The 22,474-nt window shown below is 38.3% G+C and overlaps 1 protein-coding gene across 1 annotated transcript in view; it reads left to right on the top strand.

Moving 5' to 3' along the window:
- Nucleotides 1-22,250, top strand: part of PLCE1 (phospholipase C epsilon 1) — a gene marked incomplete at both ends in the record, with an annotated part of 120,794 nt that extends 98,544 nt beyond the window's left edge. Inside the window, 19 exons of the mRNA XM_079535377.1 lie at nt 236-474; nt 1,538-1,599; nt 1,704-1,869; nt 3,646-3,753; nt 4,174-4,290; nt 4,372-4,530; nt 4,684-4,807; nt 8,289-8,413; nt 9,089-9,206; nt 13,584-13,715; nt 14,880-15,170; nt 15,850-16,013; nt 16,903-17,164; nt 17,998-18,116; nt 18,459-18,587; nt 19,325-19,534; nt 20,549-20,710; nt 20,871-21,089; nt 22,071-22,250. Of these exons, the coding sequence (XP_079391503.1) occupies nt 236-474; nt 1,538-1,599; nt 1,704-1,869; nt 3,646-3,753; nt 4,174-4,290; nt 4,372-4,530; nt 4,684-4,807; nt 8,289-8,413; nt 9,089-9,206; nt 13,584-13,715; nt 14,880-15,170; nt 15,850-16,013; nt 16,903-17,164; nt 17,998-18,116; nt 18,459-18,587; nt 19,325-19,534; nt 20,549-20,710; nt 20,871-21,089; nt 22,071-22,250 (3,086 nt within the window). The remainder of the gene's footprint in view (nt 1-235; nt 475-1,537; nt 1,600-1,703; nt 1,870-3,645; nt 3,754-4,173; nt 4,291-4,371; nt 4,531-4,683; nt 4,808-8,288; nt 8,414-9,088; nt 9,207-13,583; nt 13,716-14,879; nt 15,171-15,849; nt 16,014-16,902; nt 17,165-17,997; nt 18,117-18,458; nt 18,588-19,324; nt 19,535-20,548; nt 20,711-20,870; nt 21,090-22,070) is intronic.
- Between the last annotated feature and the right edge of the window lie 224 nt (nt 22,251-22,474).

Here is a 22,474-nt window from a genome sequence, read left to right as displayed (position 1 = left end):
CAATAGTTCTCTCCCACTGCTTTACATACACAGTTAACACTTAATCTCCTATGAGTGGATAGAAACAAGATGGTTCTGTTTATGTTTACAGTGTTATGGGTAAAATGTTCTATGAGATATTCAAGTATCTTTGCAATGAAATATGTTAAATTCTATTCTATACGATGTATCCAATACACATAATGATGTATTTGATATTTATTTTGTTTATTGTTTGTTTGTTTATTTTTAATAGATTTGTTGACTAGGAATGTTTCAGACCTTGGTTTGTTCATTAAGAGTAGGCAGCAGTTGTCAGATAACCAGAGGCAAATATCTGATGCTATTGCTGCTGCCAGCATTGTAACTAATGGTACTGGAGTGGAAAGCACATCACTGGGGGTATTTGGTGTGGGCATCCAGCAGCTGAACGACTTCCTTGTGAACTGCCAAGGAGAGCACTGCACCTATGATGAAATCCTCAGCATTATCCAGGTCTGTAACACAGACATGTTGCAATCCCTTTTACTAGGAATCTTGTTACTTCTGTTTTCCCTGTAAATGTTCCTAACAGTATTGTTTAAAGACATGGGGTATTTTACTTTGTTGTTCTTGTTTCCATTTGACAGCTCTAAAGTTTAATATTATCTTTATTGAAGGCTATAAAGTTATGCCGGTATCCATATATGCATGCCCATAAAAAGAAAAGAAATGATGCAAATAAACAGGAGTGGGGTTTTTTTTTGCTGTGTACGCTTTACCTGGGAAGGGGCATAACAGTTGAGAAAAGTGTTCTTGGTCGTGCATGCTTTTCTTCTTGTCTGAGTCCACCTTTGATAAACGCTAACTTGGAACTTAAAAAAAAAACAACACATTGTTTCCACATGTTTTTGTTTTACTGTTAAAAAGAAGGCAAAACAGAACAGGAATCCACCCTCTCAGAGCAGAAGCAAATATAGACATCTCACTCCCTTCTATACAGTGGCTAAAGTGATCATTATGTAGAGAACAGGAAAATTACATTAAAATATTTGGATTTCCTCCATATGTGTGATTAATACAATCCAAAACCAGGCACCCACTTAGGAGTTCACTAAGGTTAGAAGTTGAGTATTTGAACAATTAGTATATAACAGACTTGCAAAGCCCAAAAGACAGAAGATCTAAGGAAACATTCAGGTAGAACAGCAGAAGCGTCCAATTCGACATGGTGTTGTGTTTGAACACAGTAGGAAGAGGATACATGATTATAGATGCTTTCTAATTTCAGCTAAAGTACTGACTGCTTTGAATGGGAGATTGGATCAGGTGACCTTCCAATATCCTTCCAACACGAATGATTCTATTATTCTGCAATTAAAAGCTTAATTTGCTTGTTTACTGATTTTTTAAAGCAAGCATGAGTATTCCAGACATGTAACTCCTTTAGAAACAAAAATGCTGGGTTTAGATATAGTAACTAGTTAATTAAGTGTGCAAACTACACTGTGAAAATACAAAAAAGCAGTATTTCTAAAAATCACTGTTATATGTGTCTTAAATTTCTTCCTTCCTGTAGAAGTTTGAACCCAGTGTCAATATGTGCCAGCAGGGGCTACTATCTTTCGAAGGATTTGCAAGGTAATTGTTAATTTATATATATGACACCAGTGTATTAATCTGTGCATGACGTTCACAAAATACTCAGCACAGCTTGTAACTTCCTGACATCTTCTCACTTTGAGGTTTTTGATGGATAAAGACAACTTTGCCTCCAAAAATGATGAGTCACAAGAGAATGCTGAGGACTTGCAGTTTCCACTGTCATATTACTATATTGAATCTTCCCACAATACCTACCTTACTGGCCATCAGCTTAAAGGGGAATCCTCAGTGGAGCTCTATAGCCAGGTAAATGGGGTTAGATCATTGCGTAGTTTTCAGTATTAACGTGTTTGTTTAACTGTCAAGTGCAGGAACATGACCTTTTTGCTTTGTAACTCCAAATGTTCTAAGACCCTGCTTGTAAAATGTTGGAAAACATGATGTGTGGGAAAGCTGCCCATAAGCACAGTTGTGTTCAAATGCCTTTTCTAGGGCAAAAAAAAAAAAAAAAAGGGCTTAGTTTGAGATTCATAGCATCTAGACACCAGTCGGTCTGACCCAACCTACTAAAATTAGACTTTCCCACAGGAAAGACTGATCTAATATTTTAGTTCATTCAGATGTCAGAAACACTATTCAAATATTGTACATTGCACTACAAAGACTAATTTCAAATGGAACTATAACATCTGAAGACATTGCTTCTAGGAATATTCTAGAGCTACTTACACTTTCTGCCTGATGAGCAGGAAAAAAGTAATTTCTTCCTAGGACATTTAATTCTGTGTGTGTTTATGTGCATACCAATTTAATGGTGTGTCTGTGTATTTATCAAATACTAGAGAAGGCACTGCATTTCCTGCAAGTAGTGCTTTTGTTACTCTAGATATTAGTGACTTACTATTGAAAGGGCTCTTCTGGTGTCCCATGTGCCACTTTACTTGTGGATTTAGATAGAGGGCTGTAGCTGTATTAGGAAAACCTGAATAATGATGTCGAAAAATACGATTGCAAAGGAGGTTCCCATAATTTCACTGCACAGAGTGGTGTGAGTATTTTGTTGGGAATATATTGGCAGTGAGATAGAGCTCAGCTGGCTCTAAATTAAGCATGATACAGGAAAGCCTCTGCCTGTCCCCAGACAGTTATCCCAGAGGACGGGGCAGCCTGTCCTGGCTCAGCATGCCTGGCTCTCACATGAGTGGTGATACCAGCCACACACACAGCTGCCCAAAACATTCTTAATAGCAGAAGTAATTTTTCTGAATTGGAGAAGTTATTCTTCTTCTTTGTTCATGAGTGTATTTGCTGGAAATGATTTTGATTTAGAGATCTTCATTTTCAGTAAAATATTTAATAGTAATAGAGATAATTTTTCAGTGATAGGCAGTTCTAAATAAACAACAGTAATAAAAATCATGGGACCAACAGTGCATAATTCAGCTTATCTTTCCCACCGTCCTGCTTCTTTGCTTTCTTTGGTAGTTTTCTAGAAAGCACAGCTTCTTCAAACAAAGAAGTAAACTAGTTATTATCACTAACCATGATGGCCAGGCATATTTGCATTCTGATTATCCTTCTGTAAGTTCTTCACTAGATATTATTTTCAGACCATCTTCTATTTAAAAACCTATCAAAAAAAAAAAAAAAAAACCAAAATATCCCAAAGCAAAAGCAGCAATGCTGTGCCCATAAGCTGTCACGTTAACAATCTAGAATATATTGCCATGTTACTTTCCAACTGCTTTTGCAGGTGGAAATGCAGGAATGTTTTTCTCCCTCAGGACACTGAGGTATACATTAAGAACCATTTTTCTGCAAGCAGATTCCATGTGTTCTGTAAAGTACCATGAATTTCCAAGCTTTATAGTACTTCTCCTGAAAACATACATGCTTTCTTAATTTTCCCACTAGGGAATGCAGTTAGCTGGGGACTGCAGCTTCTGTGGCCTGTATTTACAGAGGCTGCTCATTCCAGCTCCTTTTCTGAACCACTGTGCTTTCATTTACCTCTGCAGTGTCTTCTGCTTTGATAATATCAGGCTGTGGCTTCTATGTGCTCACTGTTCAATTGCATTGCAGGTTCTCTTACAAGGCTGTAGAAGTGTCGAATTAGACTGCTGGGATGGCGATGATGGGATGCCTATCATTTACCATGGACACACTCTCACTACTAAGATCTCTTTTAAGGTATGCTAGTAATTATATCTAGAAACAAACAAATCTGTACTATTTCTCTGACAAGGCAAAAAAAAAGGAAAAAAAATAGCCTACTAGGAAAATGCAAGTCTGAATAGACTAAATCTTAATAGAATACGATGTACTACTTCAGATATGAACTCCCTAATTGTAAACATTATGCTTTTTGAGTTTGTGTTTGTAGCAGATGTATGGTAATTTTTGTGTGGCTTTTTTGATGTGTCAGTGTAAATCTAAGTAACTGTTATCAGTTCTTTTATAAAGAGATGCTAGGCTGATCTGTAGGGGCTTGTTATGGAAACAAAGTATGGATTCTTTCTTCTTAGGGAAAACAGATGCCTTTCAACTAAAATAAGCTAACTGAATGCTGCAAAATAATCATGTTCTTTCAATGACCCTTCTTTCTCATAGGAGGTAGTTGAAGCCATTGATCGCAATGCATTTATCACCTCTGACATGCCAATTATCATATCCATAGAAAACCACTGTTCCTTACCTCAGCAGCGCAAGATGGCTGAAATTTTCAAGGTGGGCCATAAATTGCAGTAAATTAATCTAAGGACTTGTCTTGAGATTCTTCCATAATATACCTCATTCTCAATATTTCAGAATGTATTTGGAGATAAGCTGGTGACCAAGTTTTTATTTGAGAGTGACTTTTCTGACGACCCCATGCTTCCTTCACCTGACCAACTGAAAAGAAAAATCCTGCTTAAAAATAAGAAGCTCAAAGCCCATCAAACACCAGTGGATATATTGAAACAGAAGGTATAGTCCTTCCTGAATAGCAAGCAGTGGGACTTAACTACAGCTAGAAGTAATTCATTTACGTTGTGTACTTTTATGTAAGATGCAATCAGTGAAGAAAACTATTACTAGAAGTACCTTCCAGTAATTTAATAAGTGGTTCTATTGTGATAGGCTCACCAGCTGGCGCATATGCAAGCACAGGCTAGCAATGGTGCTAGCAACCCCACACCTGCCAATGAAGAGGAAGAAGATGAAGAGGATGAGTATGACTATGACTATGAATCTCTCTCTGATGGTAAGAATATCTATTTCTTTCTTACAGTGCTGCTGTTAGGGAACTGTAGCAATAAGACGTGTAAATATTATTCTGGTTCAGGAATGATAAAGATAAGTTGATCTCACCTTGTTGGAGGAAGATATACTAAATGTCCTCATCGGCACTTTAGTGTGGTGTAGTAGGCACAAGTGTTAAATCCAACCATTTGATGTTTTAACTGTGCAACATATTCTAAATTTTAGTTGTTATGGATTATTTTTATCATTAATTATGAAAAAAATGATTACCTTCACAGTTTACTCTATCTACATTCAACAGTATTGTCTTTTCTAAGGAGCTGAGACACCTGAAAGCTCAAGGTTCATAACAGGCTAAATCCTTGCATCTGCCTGTCTTAATCTAAAATGGCATCTTAAGGAATCTTCATCTAAGATGCAGATTCTCCAAAACCCCATATTGTTTCTTTCTAATTCCAGATACCCCTGAAATATCTATTTTAGTTCAATTTTTTTAATTTCATATTCATTATTTTTTGTTATTTTGATAATTTGCCAAGAATATATTGATGTAGATCATAGTGCATTTGAAAGATGAGATAATAGCAATAGCTGGAAGTCATATCAAGCTCTAGTTAAGTGTTCCAGCTTTGTTAGATATCTCCAGAAATGGGTCACAAAGCTGATTAAGGTACAAAAATTTACACATGTACTTCAGTGTAGATAAATGCAAGGTAATAAATACACGGGAAAAAAGTAAAACTTGCTTATGTGACTCAAAGCTCTACACTCTCTGCAACCATTTGGGAGATGTTAAAAGTTGTTATAGGTTTTCTGAAATTCTCAGGTAGGTGTATGGTGACAGCCAAAAAAGCCTATAAAATAGTATAGATTCAAAAAGATGATTATCAGGAACTGAAAACAAAGCATCTTTTTGCTGTTTTATAAAAACTCTTTGTTCCACAGCTTGAGTTCTTATTCCTCAAGGAATAAGTTAGAGATTAGGGGAACCAACAAACTAAGTGGAATGGGCAGTGGCTCTGTGGGAATGTGAAAAAGCTGAAATTTTTCAGTTGGTGGAGAAGAGGGCTTAGGGCTGATATGAAGAATATTTACTAAATGATTAATTGAAGGATAAAAGGAAGCACAGGACTGTTGCAAGGTTTAAGAGGCTCTCAATAGAACAAGTAAATCAGTCTAAAACAGGTAAAAGAAAGTATTCTTATGCAGCTGGTAGTAAACAGTGGGAATTTGCTGCCACAGGAAATTGTGGAGACAAACAATATCAGCAGATCCGAAAAAGGATTGAACAAACCATGGACAGGGTTTTAATCAAAAGTTGTAGCTAGAAACATGTGGCCCAACATTTAGCAGTTGTGGATGTTAGGATGGTTCAAGGGAAATGGACCATGCCTAGTGCTCTCTTTATACATAATACAGTATATTCTGCTGCCACTGCCAGAAACAGAATACTGTGCTAGATGGACTATTGGTCTGAAACAGCTGAGCACATTCTCCTGGCTGAATTGTAAAATCACTTAAGGGTTTCACTTACTGAATCCTTAAGCCTAATGTGTACCTGCTTAAGTTCTAGGTGTCATGTTCAGGGAAGGTATGAGGCTTAAGCACACACACTCTGCAACACAGGACCTTCTTCTGGTTGGTCTCTTATTTGCATTACTTCCTTCTGTGCTGAATTTTTTTAAAAGGTAAAATAAATAAATAAATAAATAAATGCTGGATCTGAGTGTTACTGCTTGCAGGGCAGCAGTATTGTTCATGCTAATAGAACATTTATGAATTATAGAATCATAGAATTGTTTGAGTTGGAAGGGACCCTTTAAAGGCCATCTGGTCCAACTCCTGTAGAATGAACAGGGACATCCACAGCTTGATCAGGTGCTCAGAGCCCTGTCCAGGCTGATCTTGAGTGTCCCCAAGGATGGGACATCTACCACCTCTCGGGCAATCTGTTCCTGTGCCTCACCATCCTTATTGCAGAGAACTTCTTCCTTATGTCCAATCTAAATCTCCCCTCCTTTATTTTGAAAGCACTTCCCCTTGTCCTATCACAACAGATCCTGATAAAGAGTCTGTCCTTTCTTACAGTCCCCCTTTAGACACTGAAAGACCACTATCAGGTCTCTGAGGAGCCTTATCTTCTCCAGAGGCTATGAGGCTAGTTCTGGTGCTGCCTTCAGTTGTGTTTGGCTAGAAAGTTGGTCTAGCTGGCTATCATCAGTATTGTCCTTGTATGGAGCAGGGTGGGGAAAGCATAGATAAAATTGCTGTGAAAAACTGAGATTGCTGTTAGCAAGTTTGTCAGGAAAATATTGTTAGCTGACTGCAGTAAGTGATGGGTTAGCAGTGTTAGTTAAGAGAAGATTTGAGAAATCTGAAGGTAACGAGAGTTAGTCACAGCTCACAATATATGAATACTGAGACATGTTTATTGCCTTATTACGACTATTATTCTTTGGGATTTTTACGTATGCGGTTATTTTGGCAAAACTAATCTAGGTAACAGTCCATAAACCTTCTAGAAATTTTTGTTTTGATTTTCCCTCACTGATACATTAGGTTTGTGTCAGGCTAATAGTTTTACAACTGACACTTAATTTTCATTTCTCTGGCTGTAAATCTTAATTTCCTTTACTCTTATTCCCCTTCTGACTCCGTTTCCCTGTAGCAGATGTCCTTAATGCTTCTCCTGCTCCTAACAGCCAGGAAGGTAAAGGCCGTTTGGTTGAGCATTTTAACTGCATGAAATCAGCACTGCATCACCAGCCTGTTAAAAACAACCATGTAAATATATGGTTTTTACCTCGTAGTAAAACTACAATCAGATTCTTTTATATGGCATTGTTAACTGGTCAGGAAATGTTAGAGGACTGCATGTGCGACACTGGTTATGCAAAGAAAGAGTATGGTCAAAGCATCAGGGGTATCAGGAATAAATAAAACCATTCCTTTTGTGACAGTTTCAATATTTTGATCCAGAAAGACCAATTAGAAAGTGTAATATTCTCTGAGAAACACACAGCTTTGAAGAGGAATTTTATCGCTGTAAAAAATATTTGTGTACAGTGAATGCAAGGAGAGAAAAGGCAAAACTCTCTGTACAAAGATACATGTTTGGTGTGGCTAATTGTGTTTGGACATGAGCAATTCTTTCTTATTCAGGGGTATTCCTTGTTGTCACATGGCAAGCTTGAAGAATTAATATAAATCCATGAAATGATTTTGTTTTGAGCATTTTCTGAGCACAAAAGGATGGGCTTTAAAGAAGTGCAATATATTAACCAAAGCTCAGCATTAAAATTTTCAAGTAGAAAGCTACTACTAAAATAAAAGAGAATGCTTTGACCGGTAAATGCATCATTCTGGCATCTGGTTATTCAGATAAAATTCACGGCATTATCCACAACCACTGCTAGTTCACATTAAATTTCCAGTTGAAATTTTTTTGGCTCTATGTTTATTAAAATCCCATTGATTTTTAGATAACATTCTTGACGACCGACCTGAGAATAAATTATCAAGTGATAAGCTGCAGTTTGAATATAATGAAGAGACTGCCAAAAGAATAAAGAAGGCTGATTGTGCTACTTACAGTAATAAAGGAAAGGTAGTTCTGCTTTTTCCCCTTTCTTCTCAGCCACACTTTGACACATAACCAGCTTCAAAAGGATTTGCACTGCTTAGGTAACTGAGACATCAGATGGTAAATGTATTTAATGAAAACAAATAGAAAGCGTGGAAACACACCAGAGAAGATGTATGAATTAAATAGAATATTCTGTATGCTGGTCAAGTAAAGTCTTTAGAGGTTATTGGATGCGCAGGTTGGCTGAAAGTTATAACTGTTGGTGCTGTCTGTGAAAGGTGTAATCACAGCTAAATCTGGAGGGTTACTGGAGTGCCCAATACCAATAGGCAATTTCATCTCAGTCTTCAACATCTTTGTTTATCGAAATAACTTAATTTATTGTTTTGTGATGTCAAATAACTACATTTGTTTTCATTAAGTCATCAGACACCAAAAGCACTGCACTGCTGTGTAGTTTCTCCTGAACACAAGTGTTTTTGTAAAAATTTGTAGAACCGACTCTAACGGATGTCTTTGCACACTCTCCCTCTTTCAGTGACAGATATTGGCGCATAAGCCAGAGATCTGTTAGGCAAAGACAGCAACCCACATTGAAAGAATGAGATTAATTATTTTAAGGACATAAGTAAGATATGCTAGAGTACTTTCATATTCAGTAATTTTGTTATTTATGTTATTGGAATTGTCACTTAGGTTTACGACATGGAACTGGGAGAAGAATTCTATCTTCCACAAAACAAGAAGGAAAGCCGACAGATAGCCCCAGAGCTATCAGATCTTGTCATTTACTGTCAAGCTGTGAAGTTCCCAGGTACGTAGACTTCTGTTTTATTACCTTAAACTTTCTGTTTCTTTGAGATACTGTGTTGATGTTTTGAATTGGTCAGTACAAGCATCTTCACATTTAAGAAGCTGAGGACCTTTTTCTTGATGATTTGTTAGTCTATTTAATCAAAGTTTTATACATAAATCCATCATGGAAAAGCATATTGCTTACAAAATTGAAATCTCCCGGTCTTCACAACTTAGGCAACTGCTTCTTTATTTCAGGAGGGGTGAAACAAAGCTTTGTCATAACAACTCTGAATTTCCATGTTAAAAAAACACAAAACTCGGAAGGAAAATATTTCTGAAACTTTCCAGGAAGACCTTGTCACATTTCTTAAAGTGATCCCATTTTACTGTGTTTCATTTTTACCTACAGCCTCCATTTTCATTTCTTTCCTAAGTGCAGAGGAGGGGAGCCATTTGTGGGGGTAATGCTGAAAGCTCAAAGCTTCTGAAATCACTTACTTTTTCCAGCATCTGGGCTGGTAATTCAGGAAGAAGAAAAACAAAATGGCCCTTTCATGGGGTGGGTGAGGATAGCTGAATGTGCATTCACTCACACATTCCTTACTGGAAAGGGTTAAGAAAATAAGGTTTTATTTGTATAGCAAGAGAAAAGACAGGAACTGGAGAGTAGATCACTGATAGTTACTGGTTTGTTGAATCATAGATTCTATAAAACATGAAGTTTGGTATATTTTGGCTCATACTTTTTTGTACATAAATTCTTTTAAATCAAGATTTTATTGTTTACTGATATGTTTAATGTTTTGAATGAAATATCTACTTTTTAGTGGAATGGTTCTGTGTGGAAAAGTTAGCAATTCTGCCAAATCATGACCTTATACAAATAGAACTATAATCAGATTAGAGAAGCTAGCCAAACATAAAATAGTGTCAAATAGGCAAGATAAACATGCTGAAAAATGGAGAGGCATTCCATTATTATCTTTTATAAGTGCAAGAATTGTAGGTGTTACTTGTAACAATAATAACTCCTAAAAATTCAAATTTGATACTCATTACAGAAATCTCCAACCTTTCAAATAAAATATTTTCTTTTAAAGAATGATATTTAAGATTAAGCAGAGGTAATTTAAGATGTTCCAAACATTCTGACACTCAAAGAAGTTATGGTGATCTGTGATATCTTTATAATGTTTTAGGTTTTTTCAGTTAGAAAAGAAATGCTTTCCCTATGAGATTTCCTCTTCTTGTTTTAAAGGCACGTGAATGGAATAATCAGGAAAAATAAGTTCCATTCACAGATGAACATATGAAGCTATATAAGTTAGTTTTCCAACAAACTCATGTATTTTTTCCTCCTTTGAGACAAATACTGCCTTCTCTGCAACACACGTAGACATCGTGACCACTGTACTGCTGATTGCTCATCTGGAGGTCACAGATGTGGTACATGTCACTGTTCTGCTGTTCTATCTCCATATTGTCCGTTAGTGACAGCAAGACTGGTAGATCCATGATTATGTAGTTCTGTTGACTAATTTTCTTCCCCAACTCAGAAAATGTGAGACTTTTGGAGATAGTAAGGGAATAGTCAGTGGCTGATAATAATGTGAATACTTCATTTCTCCTGCCACCATGTACTTCTATTCTGTGTTCACAATTGTGTCTCCGAAGGTCGCTCATTGATTGTGACTATAAAACAAGACAACAAGACAAGGACCATTCTCTTCATTTAGCCTTGCCTACTGAGTAACACAGACTTTCAGCCAGCTTCTTGATTGAAACAGAATTCATCTTGTAGAGAGAAAATACATTAAATTCCTTAAACCTCTGGTAAGGAGGTACCCACCACTGTTCTTGTTGTGCCAGTGGTATTTGACCCTTATGGTCCTTATTTAACTTCAGTTTCAGTCTGTTGGATATCACTGTATCATCATCTACGAGAATGAAGGTTTGTTCTTTTAGGTCACCAAAGATAAAGGCAGTGAAGCATACTGAGCAGAATGCTACTATAAGTCACTTGCACTTGGCCTGTTGGCTTGGTGCTGAGGATCCTCATACAATGAGTAAGGAAAGTTAAGTGCATAAAAACAGGATCAGCACAACCAAGTGCATTGAGCAGGAAGGCACTTAAGCAAAACATCGTAAAATTCAGTTACCAGCTCCACTGTACCAGGCTATCTACCAGTATGGTATAAGTAAGTTTAATAGAAATTAAGGTTAATGTAAAAAAAAAAAAAAAAAAAAAAAAAAATTAGTACCCAAAAGAAGTACTGTTAATTATTTTCAGGGCCTGCAAACCTGCCGCTGATCAGAAAGAAGTACATGGTGAGGCAGTTAACAGTTGCAGTTTGACCTATTATTCCAGCATGTTTAGAATAAGAAAGATGGGAGTTTGCTGCCTTCAGGATTCAAACTCTCAAAGTGGTAAAGCAATAAGCTAATGTCTGATGAGAGCCTGGCACTAAATTATCTAACCTAAAGGATATGGTGCAGTGGTTGAGAGGAGATATGAAAGATTTGTGCTGTCCTTCTGGTAGAATGGTGGGCTGTAAGCTGGTCCTGCTTAGACCACAGAGTTGGACCAGATGACTTTCTGGTCCTTTCCAACCTCCATTATTCTGTGAATTTATGATTCTATGTATAGGTGATGCTGTATTTTGGAGCTCAGTTTAAATTGGAATGAAATATGGAGCTCGCCTCTGGGAGAAGGTCTATCACTTGCAAAGCATGCCCATGGGAAAGACTAAAAAGAAAACTCCCGGCTGCAGTCTACCCTGTGGCCATCACATATGGTTCAGCTAACCTTGATGTTTTGCATTGCAGTCTCTGGTGATTTATGAGGTTAGTCTGTTTCCTCAGTGACTGTCTCCACAACAGGATTTTGAAACCTGGATCTTGCTTGCCAAATCCATTTGATCCATTGAAAACTCGGATTAAATCATTCTGGAAGCACATAGTGCATAACTCCTTGTTCTTTTTAGTCACTTCATATTCCTTGATCTCAGCTTCTACCATCTTCTATTGTTTATGTGTATGCTTTGGCCCAAAGAGACAGTAAGTCTCCAGCACTGAAAACATTTATGCACGTACTAAATTTTACTAACCCAAGGCAGTTACATTGAAACTATCAGCATAATTTTACAAACTACATGTAGACATGCTGTAAAGATTGAGACCTGAAAATTTACAGCTCTGGACTTGACTTCAGCAGAACCAAGACCAATGCATTCTCTTTGTGATTTATATTTATAGATGAAACATTGGTATATAGCCAGTCTTTAGGCAGGTGTGAATTGATGGGAGAACATGAGGGTTGTTTTCTGAGTCACCATTAGGCAAATAATAGTGTACTTGTTTTGTTATATTTTATATCACAAGTACAGCATGGATCTCTAAGCATCCCTCAGCTCCTTGTTGTGTGTTTGTGTGTGTGTGTGTCAGAATGACCATCATACATTTAGATTTAGATTTTAATTATGGTCTGCCATGAGCTCTCTCAAAGTCAGCAGAAAGAAACTGATCTCAAGGGGAGTGCAGTCTGTTTACTTCACTGGGATTTCAATTATGATTTTAATGATTATTTTGCTTGAATGCATATACTTGAATAGTAGCTATAATAGAGCTTTCCAGCTCCACTTCTAGTACGTATTGGCCATAAAATGCCTAATGGATTTCACACACCTACCACATTTCTCATCACAGAAATACAAATTCTAAACAGAAGATAACTCCAAAAACACCTTGAAGTTAAACTGTTCAAACAACAGCACTTAGGGCTTTTCCATTACATTGTATCTTTAAATAATATTGTGTATTTATTTAATTGTATAGGTACCGTATCCTAGACAAATCCTATAATGTTCGATACTGTATGGCTTTTTTCCTTCCGTAGAAAGGATATATTTTTTTTAATTTCAATTTATATTATTTTAAATTTATATTATTTATATTATTCAATTTATATTATTTTAAAATTTAATTTCAATATATTCATTTTAGGATGAATATATTGAAATCATTATTGCAGAATTTTTTAGTATTAATTAGGATCACTTTGTAATTTGGGACAGAGTCAGTACTTTCCTCAAGTCAAAAAGTAAAATGAGGAAAAGTTGTATCCCTGAGATATGTCTGTACGTCTGTATTGCTTCATATATGTTCTATAAACATTATGTATATAAACATATATGCTATATGCTTATATAGTATGTAAAGGTACATATATATCTAAGGATGTTAAAATTAAATGATGGAGAAAAACACACAGCTTGCCCTGTGTACTATATTACAGGAGTATTCGTGGCTCAAAAATTATGTGAAATATGATGGAAAATGTCATGCCCTCTTGGTCATGTTTTTTGGCTCATTTATGTTACATTTATGGGAACAGGCTTGTCAACTCTAAACCCATCTGGCTCTAGCAGAGGAAAAGAAAGAAAAAGCAGGAAGTCCATTTTTGGCAACAATCCTGGTAGACTGAGCCCTGGGGAGTCAGCTACTCTTGCCAAAGCATCTGGAAAAGGTAAAGTTAGCATCTTTCAGCAGTCACGTGAAATGGCTGTACCAGACCAAGTTGTTAAAGATCAAATACTTAACAATGTGTGAGATACTGAACTTTGGAGTGGTTTTTTGTTATTGCAGCAGCTATGACAGTAACACTGTTACAAAAAGTGTTGAGTGCATAGTAGTGGAATGTGAGAACAGAAAAATAAAGACCCTAATTTATAAGCAATTCAAAATCAACACACTTTTTAAGTGAAATGTCTTAAAGTTTATATTCTAGAAGATACAAATTAATATATTTTTAAGTTCAAATAGAAGGCAGAACTATTATGCTGGATCCTGAAAAGGAGTTTTAGTGTCTGTAGTAAGACTTCATTGTCAAAATACAGCCAAATCCTAATATGTGATGGCGCAAACTCCTGAGTTACACCTTGAAAATACTTTGACTCCACAGGAGCTTCAATTTGTGAAGTTGGGAATTGTACTCTTGCATGTGAGCAGATGTAAAGGAATACAGAGGAAAGTACAGAAAAGGCCCTGGAGCAGGGATGATTCTAGATCCCTGCCTTTCAGTACAGTGCTGTTGACAGAAAGTTGTACCCTTTCTTGCACTCATTTTCTGACTCTTGCTATTCTTCCAGCGCAAATGCCTGGCTGAGCAAACACAGTTAGTTCCCTCCCAGAGGCTAGTGATCTAAAAATGAAGAACTCCAGTGTCCAATTCTTAAGTATTTTGCTGCATTTGTCCCCTAACTCTTATGGCAGTCTGTATGTAGACTGCTTGTTCAGAGACTAAGCAGATAGCTTTCAATCTTGCCTCTCTTCCTAATGTAAAATGTATGAAGGAGAAGAATGGCACAGTGTATCCCAGAAGGCCCTACAGCTGGGTGAGTATGTGAGAGTTTGTGATGCAAATCTATAGATACCAACACTACAGCCATGACTTTGGACTTTAGTACCCTAAGTACTAAATCACAGTATCATTCCAGCACTTAAATGTTATGTTTCTTCTCATGAAGCGTTCTTACTCTATAAGGAATTTGATGTTTATACTGAATGGTATAATTTTCCAGGATCATCATTTTTCTAACCGTGGTACAGACACATGATTCACTAGAAAACACTGGATTCTTGGAGTCTCTGGATCTGCAGCCATGACTTGAGGGTACTGTTTGCTTTCCAGGTCCTTTTGATGTGATGCGGCAGACGTGGGAAGACCCTTCCTCTCCTTACAACTCTCCAGCTTCTCTCAGTGCTATTATAAGGACGCCCAAGTGCTACCACATCTCCTCCCTGAACGAGAACGCTGCCAAGCGGCTGTGCCGGCGGTACTCCCAGAAGCTGATCCAGCACACCACCTGCCAGCTCCTGCGGACGTACCCCGCTGCCACGCGCATCGACTCCTCCAATCCCCATCCACTCATCTTCTGGCTCCATGGCGTGCAACTCGTGGCTCTTAACTACCAGACAGACGGTATGAGTCAGGAATAGGCAATTCTATGATTCTGTGATTCTAATTTTTATGCATTTTACACATGAATTAAGTCCTTAAACTATGAAATAGCATTTGACCTGATTGACAGTGGCAATCTAATTTTTAAGAGCAGCAATCCTTGGGTTTAGGAGCTTCTATGCCGATGCAGGCAGATCTGTCTTCCAATGCCACAGAAGCGCCTGCCCAGCAACAACTTCAGGCGTCTGTTATCTTCTGTAATTTCAAGTATAAAAATGTACTGAACTGTTTCTAGTAGAAGTGCTGGTTGCTAGTTAATTGTTGCTCAAACTTTTTTTTTCTCTACTGTATTGTATTCCCTCACCTTTTCAAAGGAGGGATCATCAGCTAAACAGCTGATGCTTTTTCATTCTACAGTTCATGGCAGTTATCTAGACACTTCTCACAGAATACATATGCAGGTCCTACAGTTGGATGAAGACATTAGAAAAAGAAAGAAGAGAATGAACTAATGGTTTTGTATAATTGAGTATTGGATAAATCGGGTACATGAACTACGGCTTTCTCTGAAAACCAATCCTGAATTGATTGTACAGAACTAAAATTCAAAACCAGATACTTAAAGCATGTCATTGTCTTGCAGTTCTTTTTTCCACTGTACCACAGCTTTGTCTCAGTGCTGGCTGCCTTACTTTCACAGATCTTCCCCTGCAACTCAATGCAGCAATGTTTGAGGCGAATGGTGGCTGTGGATATGTTCTGAAACCTCCTGTTCTATGGGATAAGAATTGCTCAATGTACCAGCAGTTTTGTCCATTAGAAAGAGATCTTGATAATAAGGAACCAGCTATATATTCTTTAACAGTAAGTACATTAAAAGAGAATTTTATGCAGCTGGATAGACTGAAATAGGCAATGTTTGACTGCACTCTTAAGCCAGCATTAGTCAGGCTTTTGTGTGAACATTTAATTATTGCATCTATTTCTGAAGGATAATTAACTAAAAGAAATCGGAAAGAGAAGAATCAAACGGTCATCTTCATTTCATTGACTGCTTTGTAATCTTAGTTGCTTTCTGTGTTTTCTTCACAACCTTTGTCAAAATCCAGTCTTGAAAACATCTTTTCTGCCACTGCACAACTGTGTGTACTTACATATAGGGCCAGGATGTTTCAGGTCTGTGAACATGTGAGAGGCTACACAAAAAGTCATTATGAAAAACCGTACTGAATATTTAAAGTTATTTTCAAATAAGTCATATAATCAGATGTATTATTCTTGGATTGGTGGCAAAAAATGGTATTCCCTTCAGGAAATGTTGCATAAAGCTCAGGTTCATAAGAACCAAAGGACTCTCAGTCAGGGTGAATGCAAACCTAATGCTTCTGTTGTGCGCATCAAAACGAGGCAGAGGTCAGTGCCATCACCGCAGAGTAACTGAGAAGAAAATCTGATCCCTTTTGACTGTGTTACTGGGACATTCCTTCTGGATTAACTTTCAAATGCCTCGAGTGGTTGCACTCATGATATGCAGTATATTTTTTTCAGAGGAAAGATATTGTAGCAATGGCATGTGGGGTTTAGGCAGTGCTGAAGTTAGAGCCCTGGAAATGAAAAAAGTAGGGGGGCACTGAAATTAAATCCACCGGTTAGGAAATCACACTTGGGGCTGTGATGGAAAACAATGTTTAGCTCAAAATTGTGGCAGAAAAGAATGACTGCTAATTCACACATCTGTACTCCTCGGCTTTAGATCGTGTCTGGGCAGAACGTGTGCCCCAGCAACAGTACAGGAAGTCCCTGCATCGAAATCGATGTGCTCGGGATGCCCCTGGACAGCTGCCATTTCCGGACCAAACCCATTCATCGCAACACGCTCAACCCAATGTGGAACGAGCAGTTTCTTTTCCGGGTTCATTTTGAAGATTTGGTCTTTCTTCGGTTTGCAGTTGTTGAAAATAACAGTTCAGCTATAACGGCTCAGAGAATCATTCCACTGAAAGCTCTGAAAAGAGGTAAAATGGTCTGTAGTAACATCCTATGCCAAAATCGTTCATTGGATTCCTGGACTGAATCCTGCTGGAGGGATATTTTTAATCAGCTGGTTGCGTTCTTCGGGAGGAGACAGGGAACAAATACCAGGCAGCATGCTTTACCCCAGCAGTGGGATGCTGGTCTGATGCTCCCGTGGAGCTGGCAGCTGCCCCAGGGGCTTGACTCAGCTCAGGACTTGCTGCTCCCTTAGGAAGACTAGAATGGTTTCTCTCCATTGTTTGCCTCTGCCAAAGAAACTGCTCTAACTAATGATCACTGGGGCAGAGGTGAATCCTCAGCTCTGTCCATAGGAGATATGAAATAAAGGTGAACAAAGGCGAGTGAAAATCTAAGCAGCACTAGTAATTCTGTGACACCTGGGCAGGGAGTTTCCATGATGCCAACAGCTCTTCAGCAGGATGGTAGACATAGTTCTGAGTTTACTTCATGACTCTGTAATACAACAGGACAGTCTTAGCATAGGAGGACATGTGGCCACAAATATATACACATTTCCCTGTGAGACTGTCTTTGCTTCATTCATATGCTAATATTTATTAGCTTTTTCATGTATGAATAGATTGAACATTACAGCAGTGTAAGGGTAGACAGTTATATTTGTCATTTAAACTTCACAGCATTTGGATTACACTGTTTTGCAGACAAGAGTATCAATGCAGTATTTTTCCAGTGCTTTAAATTCTGTAGATAAAGCAAATATTAGATAAAAATGCAGCAAATCTGAGTTTTCAGTTTGTGAGACTTTTGTCCTACAGTGTGGTAAAGTACTTAGGAAAAGCTGTTTTCTCTTTAGGCTATAGACATGTCCAGCTCCATAACCTGCACAATGAGGCACTGGAAATCTCTAGTTTGTTCATAAACAGTCGGAGGATGGAAGAAAGTCCCTCTGGAAATACTGTGCCTGCATCTATAGTAAGTTAATTATTTTTTGTGAATGCTATGTATTTTTATCTTAATGTCTGCTATGGTCTTGAGACTTCTACGAACAGATGCTCAAAGATATTTGACCTAAACCTGCACATTTTTTTAGAAGTACCCCAATGGATAATTCTTCTGGGTGACAGTGGAAGTAAGTAGGGTTATCCCACTGGAACTGTGGGAGGATAAAGCTTTTTTTATTTATTTATTTTAAATTCTTTGTTCTGTAATGTAAAAGCCATGCCTTAGCTGGATAGCTTTGCTTGGTTGAGTTCTTTACAACTTGTCTACGTTTTAATGCAACCTAAAGCATTCAGTAACCTATTTTCTTAACAGTTGTTTAGTTCAGGTGAAAGGAAAGCCTCTGTGCCTTACAAAGTGACAATCCATGGAATTCCAGGCCCGGAGCCCTTCACTGTTTTTAACATCAGTGGAGGGACCACGGCTGCACAGCTTCTCCATCAGGTGAGTGCCCGCTGCTCTGTAGACTCTGCTGCATCAACCCACACTGACTTCATTCCAGGCGTTTGTCTCCATTAATTTTTTGCATGCAGAAGCAATACAGCAAGGAGTTGCTTTACAAATATATTGTTGTGGAATTAATTGCATTGGAAAGACAGAAATACCTGTGATTATTATTATTTTTTTTTCTCCAAATCTTGGCTTCTTCTCTTCTTGGAAAGGGTTTTTAAACTTAGAACATACTCCCTATTAGTACTGTAATATTTGGGCATCTGAGAAGAACAGTCTGTGTGACTGACAGCCAGAGGGCTGTCTTTAGAACAAGACAAACTTCGCTGCACAACTCCTTGGATCTGAGCAGCACAGGAATAGAGAGTAAAAAGGCTATGTTTGTGAGGAGAAAAAGCAGTAAGCAGGGCTGTTATCCCAGCAGTGGGAAAGGACCCTGCTGTCCTGGGATGCTGCATTTGTTGTCTGGCCTGCCCAACAGGACAGAGATAAGCCAAAACAGGATGGCCTTGCCTGGAATAGCTGAGCTACCTGGCAGGCCTAAGAGAACAGTGCATTACCCTGGCATGAAATAACTGCATAAGGAAGAATAAATTGGAAATCATGCCCACACTATCAGAATAGTTACTGATTCTTAAAGTTTCTTCATTCATACTCATTTATAGCTACTAATTATGCAGTGTTTATATTTAGCACTCTAACTGCTGTGTGTTTATTGTGGTGTGTCTCAGATCTTGGAGACCACAAAAGGCACCGAGTCCTGTGCTTCAGACTATTTTCTGATGGAAGAGAAAAGTTTTTTATCTAAAGAAAAGAGTGAATGCAGAAAACCACCATTCCAGAGAGTAATCGGTCCTGAAGAAGGGCTTGTGCAGCTCTTGAACAGTTGGTTCCCAGAAGAAGGATATGTTGGAAGAATCATCTTTAAAACCCGAGAGGAAGTAAGTCTGTTTTAGATAAACTGTTATTTACAAAGGTAACCAAAAATAGCCTAGGAGCAGGAAACAAAAGGATGCAGTATTTGTTTCACTACTTGGCAAGCAGTGTCACTGAAAATGAAGCAGAGCTCTGCACAAGCACAATGAGACTTCATGCACCTGTCAGTATGTGCACCTATGCAGCGCTAATAGCAGCTCTGTGACTCAGAACTCCTCTACTGTTTTCACTGATTATGGTTCTAATTTAATGTACGTTGAGATTTTGACATGATAGGAAATGAATATAAAGAAAGACAGTTAATACCAAAGGATGGTAGGTAACAGAACTCCAGGCTACAATTACCAATCAATTTATGTATCAGCAGCTTTTTCTGTTGTTGTTCTGAAAACTAGAAAGGATTTTACTTCTAAAGAACTTCAAAAACCTTGAAGGATGATGAAATTTTCAATGGTAGCCTAAAATAATGAGATACTTCATGTCTTTGAATTTAAAGTAGGAAGGTGCAGTGATTTCCTTAGTTTAAACAATGGGCATGGATGGCAGTGTTTTATATTACACAAGTTAGTATTTTGTTTTTCTTTGTTTCTAATATTTGGAGCCAAGACAATAAGTAGAAGTTTGTGCAATTAGCAGCCTACTTCATTCAGCTGACTGCAGCACTTTGTGAGCACGTGCAACTACAAACATGTCACTGCTGAGCTGCATTCCTTCGGAAAACATAGTTGAAAATCTGACTTAGTATGGATGGAAGCAATGCTGTGGGTTTGGGTTTGCCATGCAATGTTCTGTGGAGCACAGCATGAGCTGTAAATGGAAAGGTATTAAAGATGCACTGATTTTAGAAACACGGGTGTATACGTTCTAAGCAATATTGGCTTGTCAAAACTATATGTAGCAGTTGCGTTTAATGAAATAGGACCACAAGAGTGCCTGATTTTCAAGTGATGAAAACTTTCTCTGTCCACCGCTTTGAGTTACGCTCTGCAGTAGCTGAATTTGGCCCTCTTTTTTTTCAGAATTTAAATGAGAGAAACGTCTTTCAAGAAGCAAAGGAAGATGCAGCCATCAGCTCGGAGGATGACAGTTTCTTCGTTCAGGTACACGATGTCTCCCCCGAGCAGCCACGCACTGTCATCAAGGCACCGCGCTTCAGCACCGCGCAGGATGTCATACAGCAGGTGAGCCGTGCATGCTTCCACATGTGGGTCTGTAAGGTGTGGGGTGGAGGCTGCTTTTACACAGGGTAGGTGAGCTGTGTGCTCAGCTGAGGGATCTGCCTGGTAACCTGAATCTGAAGTAATGCCTTCTTTTTGGCCTTCTTTTTTTGCTCTTAAACAGACTCTTTGCAAAGCCAAGTATTCCTACAGCATTCTGAGCAATCCAAATCCAAGCGACTATGTCCTCCTCGAAGAGGTGACAAAAGAGCCAACAAACAAGAAGTCCTCAACATCTAAACCATCTCAGAGGATTCTCTCCGATCAAGAGTGTGTGTTTCAGGCCCAAAGCAAGTGGAAGGGAGCAGGAAAATTTATTCTTAAACTCAAAGAACAGGTTCAGGTAAAGGAGGGAACACTTTGCTGTCAGTTTTGTAGATGGTGCATGATGAGCTGACTGGAAACATACTGAATGGTCGAGTGAGACTTTGAATGATTTTGTTTCTTGACACCTTGTTTCCAGACCCTGTCAGCTCTGTAGTCTGTAGGTTTGAAGGGGGTTTTGTGTTGCTTGTTTTTTCAAACTAACTGCACTGCTACAACACATCTGGCTGCAAAAAAGCCAAGGTAAGAGAAGCTGCATTTAAAAATGCAAACTTCTTTTTTTTAGCCTGAATATAGTATGTTTTTTTAATAAAGCAGAGCTACGCTTTCAGGGCCAAGCTGCCAGCTCCTGTAGGTCCAGGTGAAGAGACTACAGCAAAAAGTGACTCCTGTTCTCAACTCCCCCATCCTTTGCAAAATGACATCAGTTACATTCTGCACACGTGATTCTCACAGCTTGCAAGTCCCCTGACAGCCTTTACCTTTTGCTACAGCTTTCTCATTTCTGAAATCTGGCTGCACATGCCCTGCTCCCCATAGCACTAAGACAGACGGGGCTGTTCCAAGGAACAGCACTTGAACACTACTGGAATAAAAAGTCTCCTTTATTCCTGTCCAGTTAAATATTTCTGTTGCTTTGCCGCAGGCTTGGGAAAATGGAAGGACTGAAGTACTGTTCTGCTGGGAGAAGGAACAGCATTCTCCTTTCCAGCAGATGCCAACAATCCATGGCTGTTGCCGCCTTAAAGTAACTGTGTCAAAAACATCAATTTTATAAAAGTTTATCCCAAATATGCTATACATAATCTTTGAAAATATGTACTTTTCAGCCAGTCTAGTCTGAACAACCATAAGAATGCAGTTATTTTGAAAGCATAGCTTCACTAAGTTTTAAAGGGGACACATGTTTAGAAAAATGTTGGATGTTTTCATATTAAATTCTGTATTCTACAGCTAAACAATCTGTTAAACCATTTCTGTGATCTGTTCTGTTTTACAGGCAGCACGAGATGACAAAAGAAAAGGCATTTCCTTTACCAGTGAGCTCAAAAAGCTGACCAAGTCAAGTAAGCAGTACCGGGGCTTCATTTCACCACCCCTGCAAGTCCTGCCTGACAGCCCACAAAATAAGGATGACAGGCCCATGTGCAGCTTGACTTTTAGTGACGTTATGGAATAGTCACCACCAGTGCTTCCAGTACAGTCTGTGCAGGTATGAGGTACCATGGCTCAGCATTAGAATCAATTTAGTACATAAGTTACACAGTATCTTTTCACCGCTAGTGTTGGTAAACCATAGTAAGGGACTGACAGATCCATAAAAGCCTTAAACATAGTTGTGCATAGCTGCAGAAAGATCAGTGAGATCTCCAGTTATTTATTAGGGCATTACTGCAATGAATC

The sequence above is a fragment of the Tetrao urogallus genome (genome assembly GCF_951394365.1).
Source record: "Tetrao urogallus genome assembly, chromosome: 5".
Lineage (NCBI taxonomy): Eukaryota > Metazoa > Chordata > Aves > Galliformes > Phasianidae > Tetrao > Tetrao urogallus.
The sequence above is the reverse complement of the archived record's forward strand: the minus strand, read 5'-3'. Positions and strand labels throughout refer to the sequence as shown.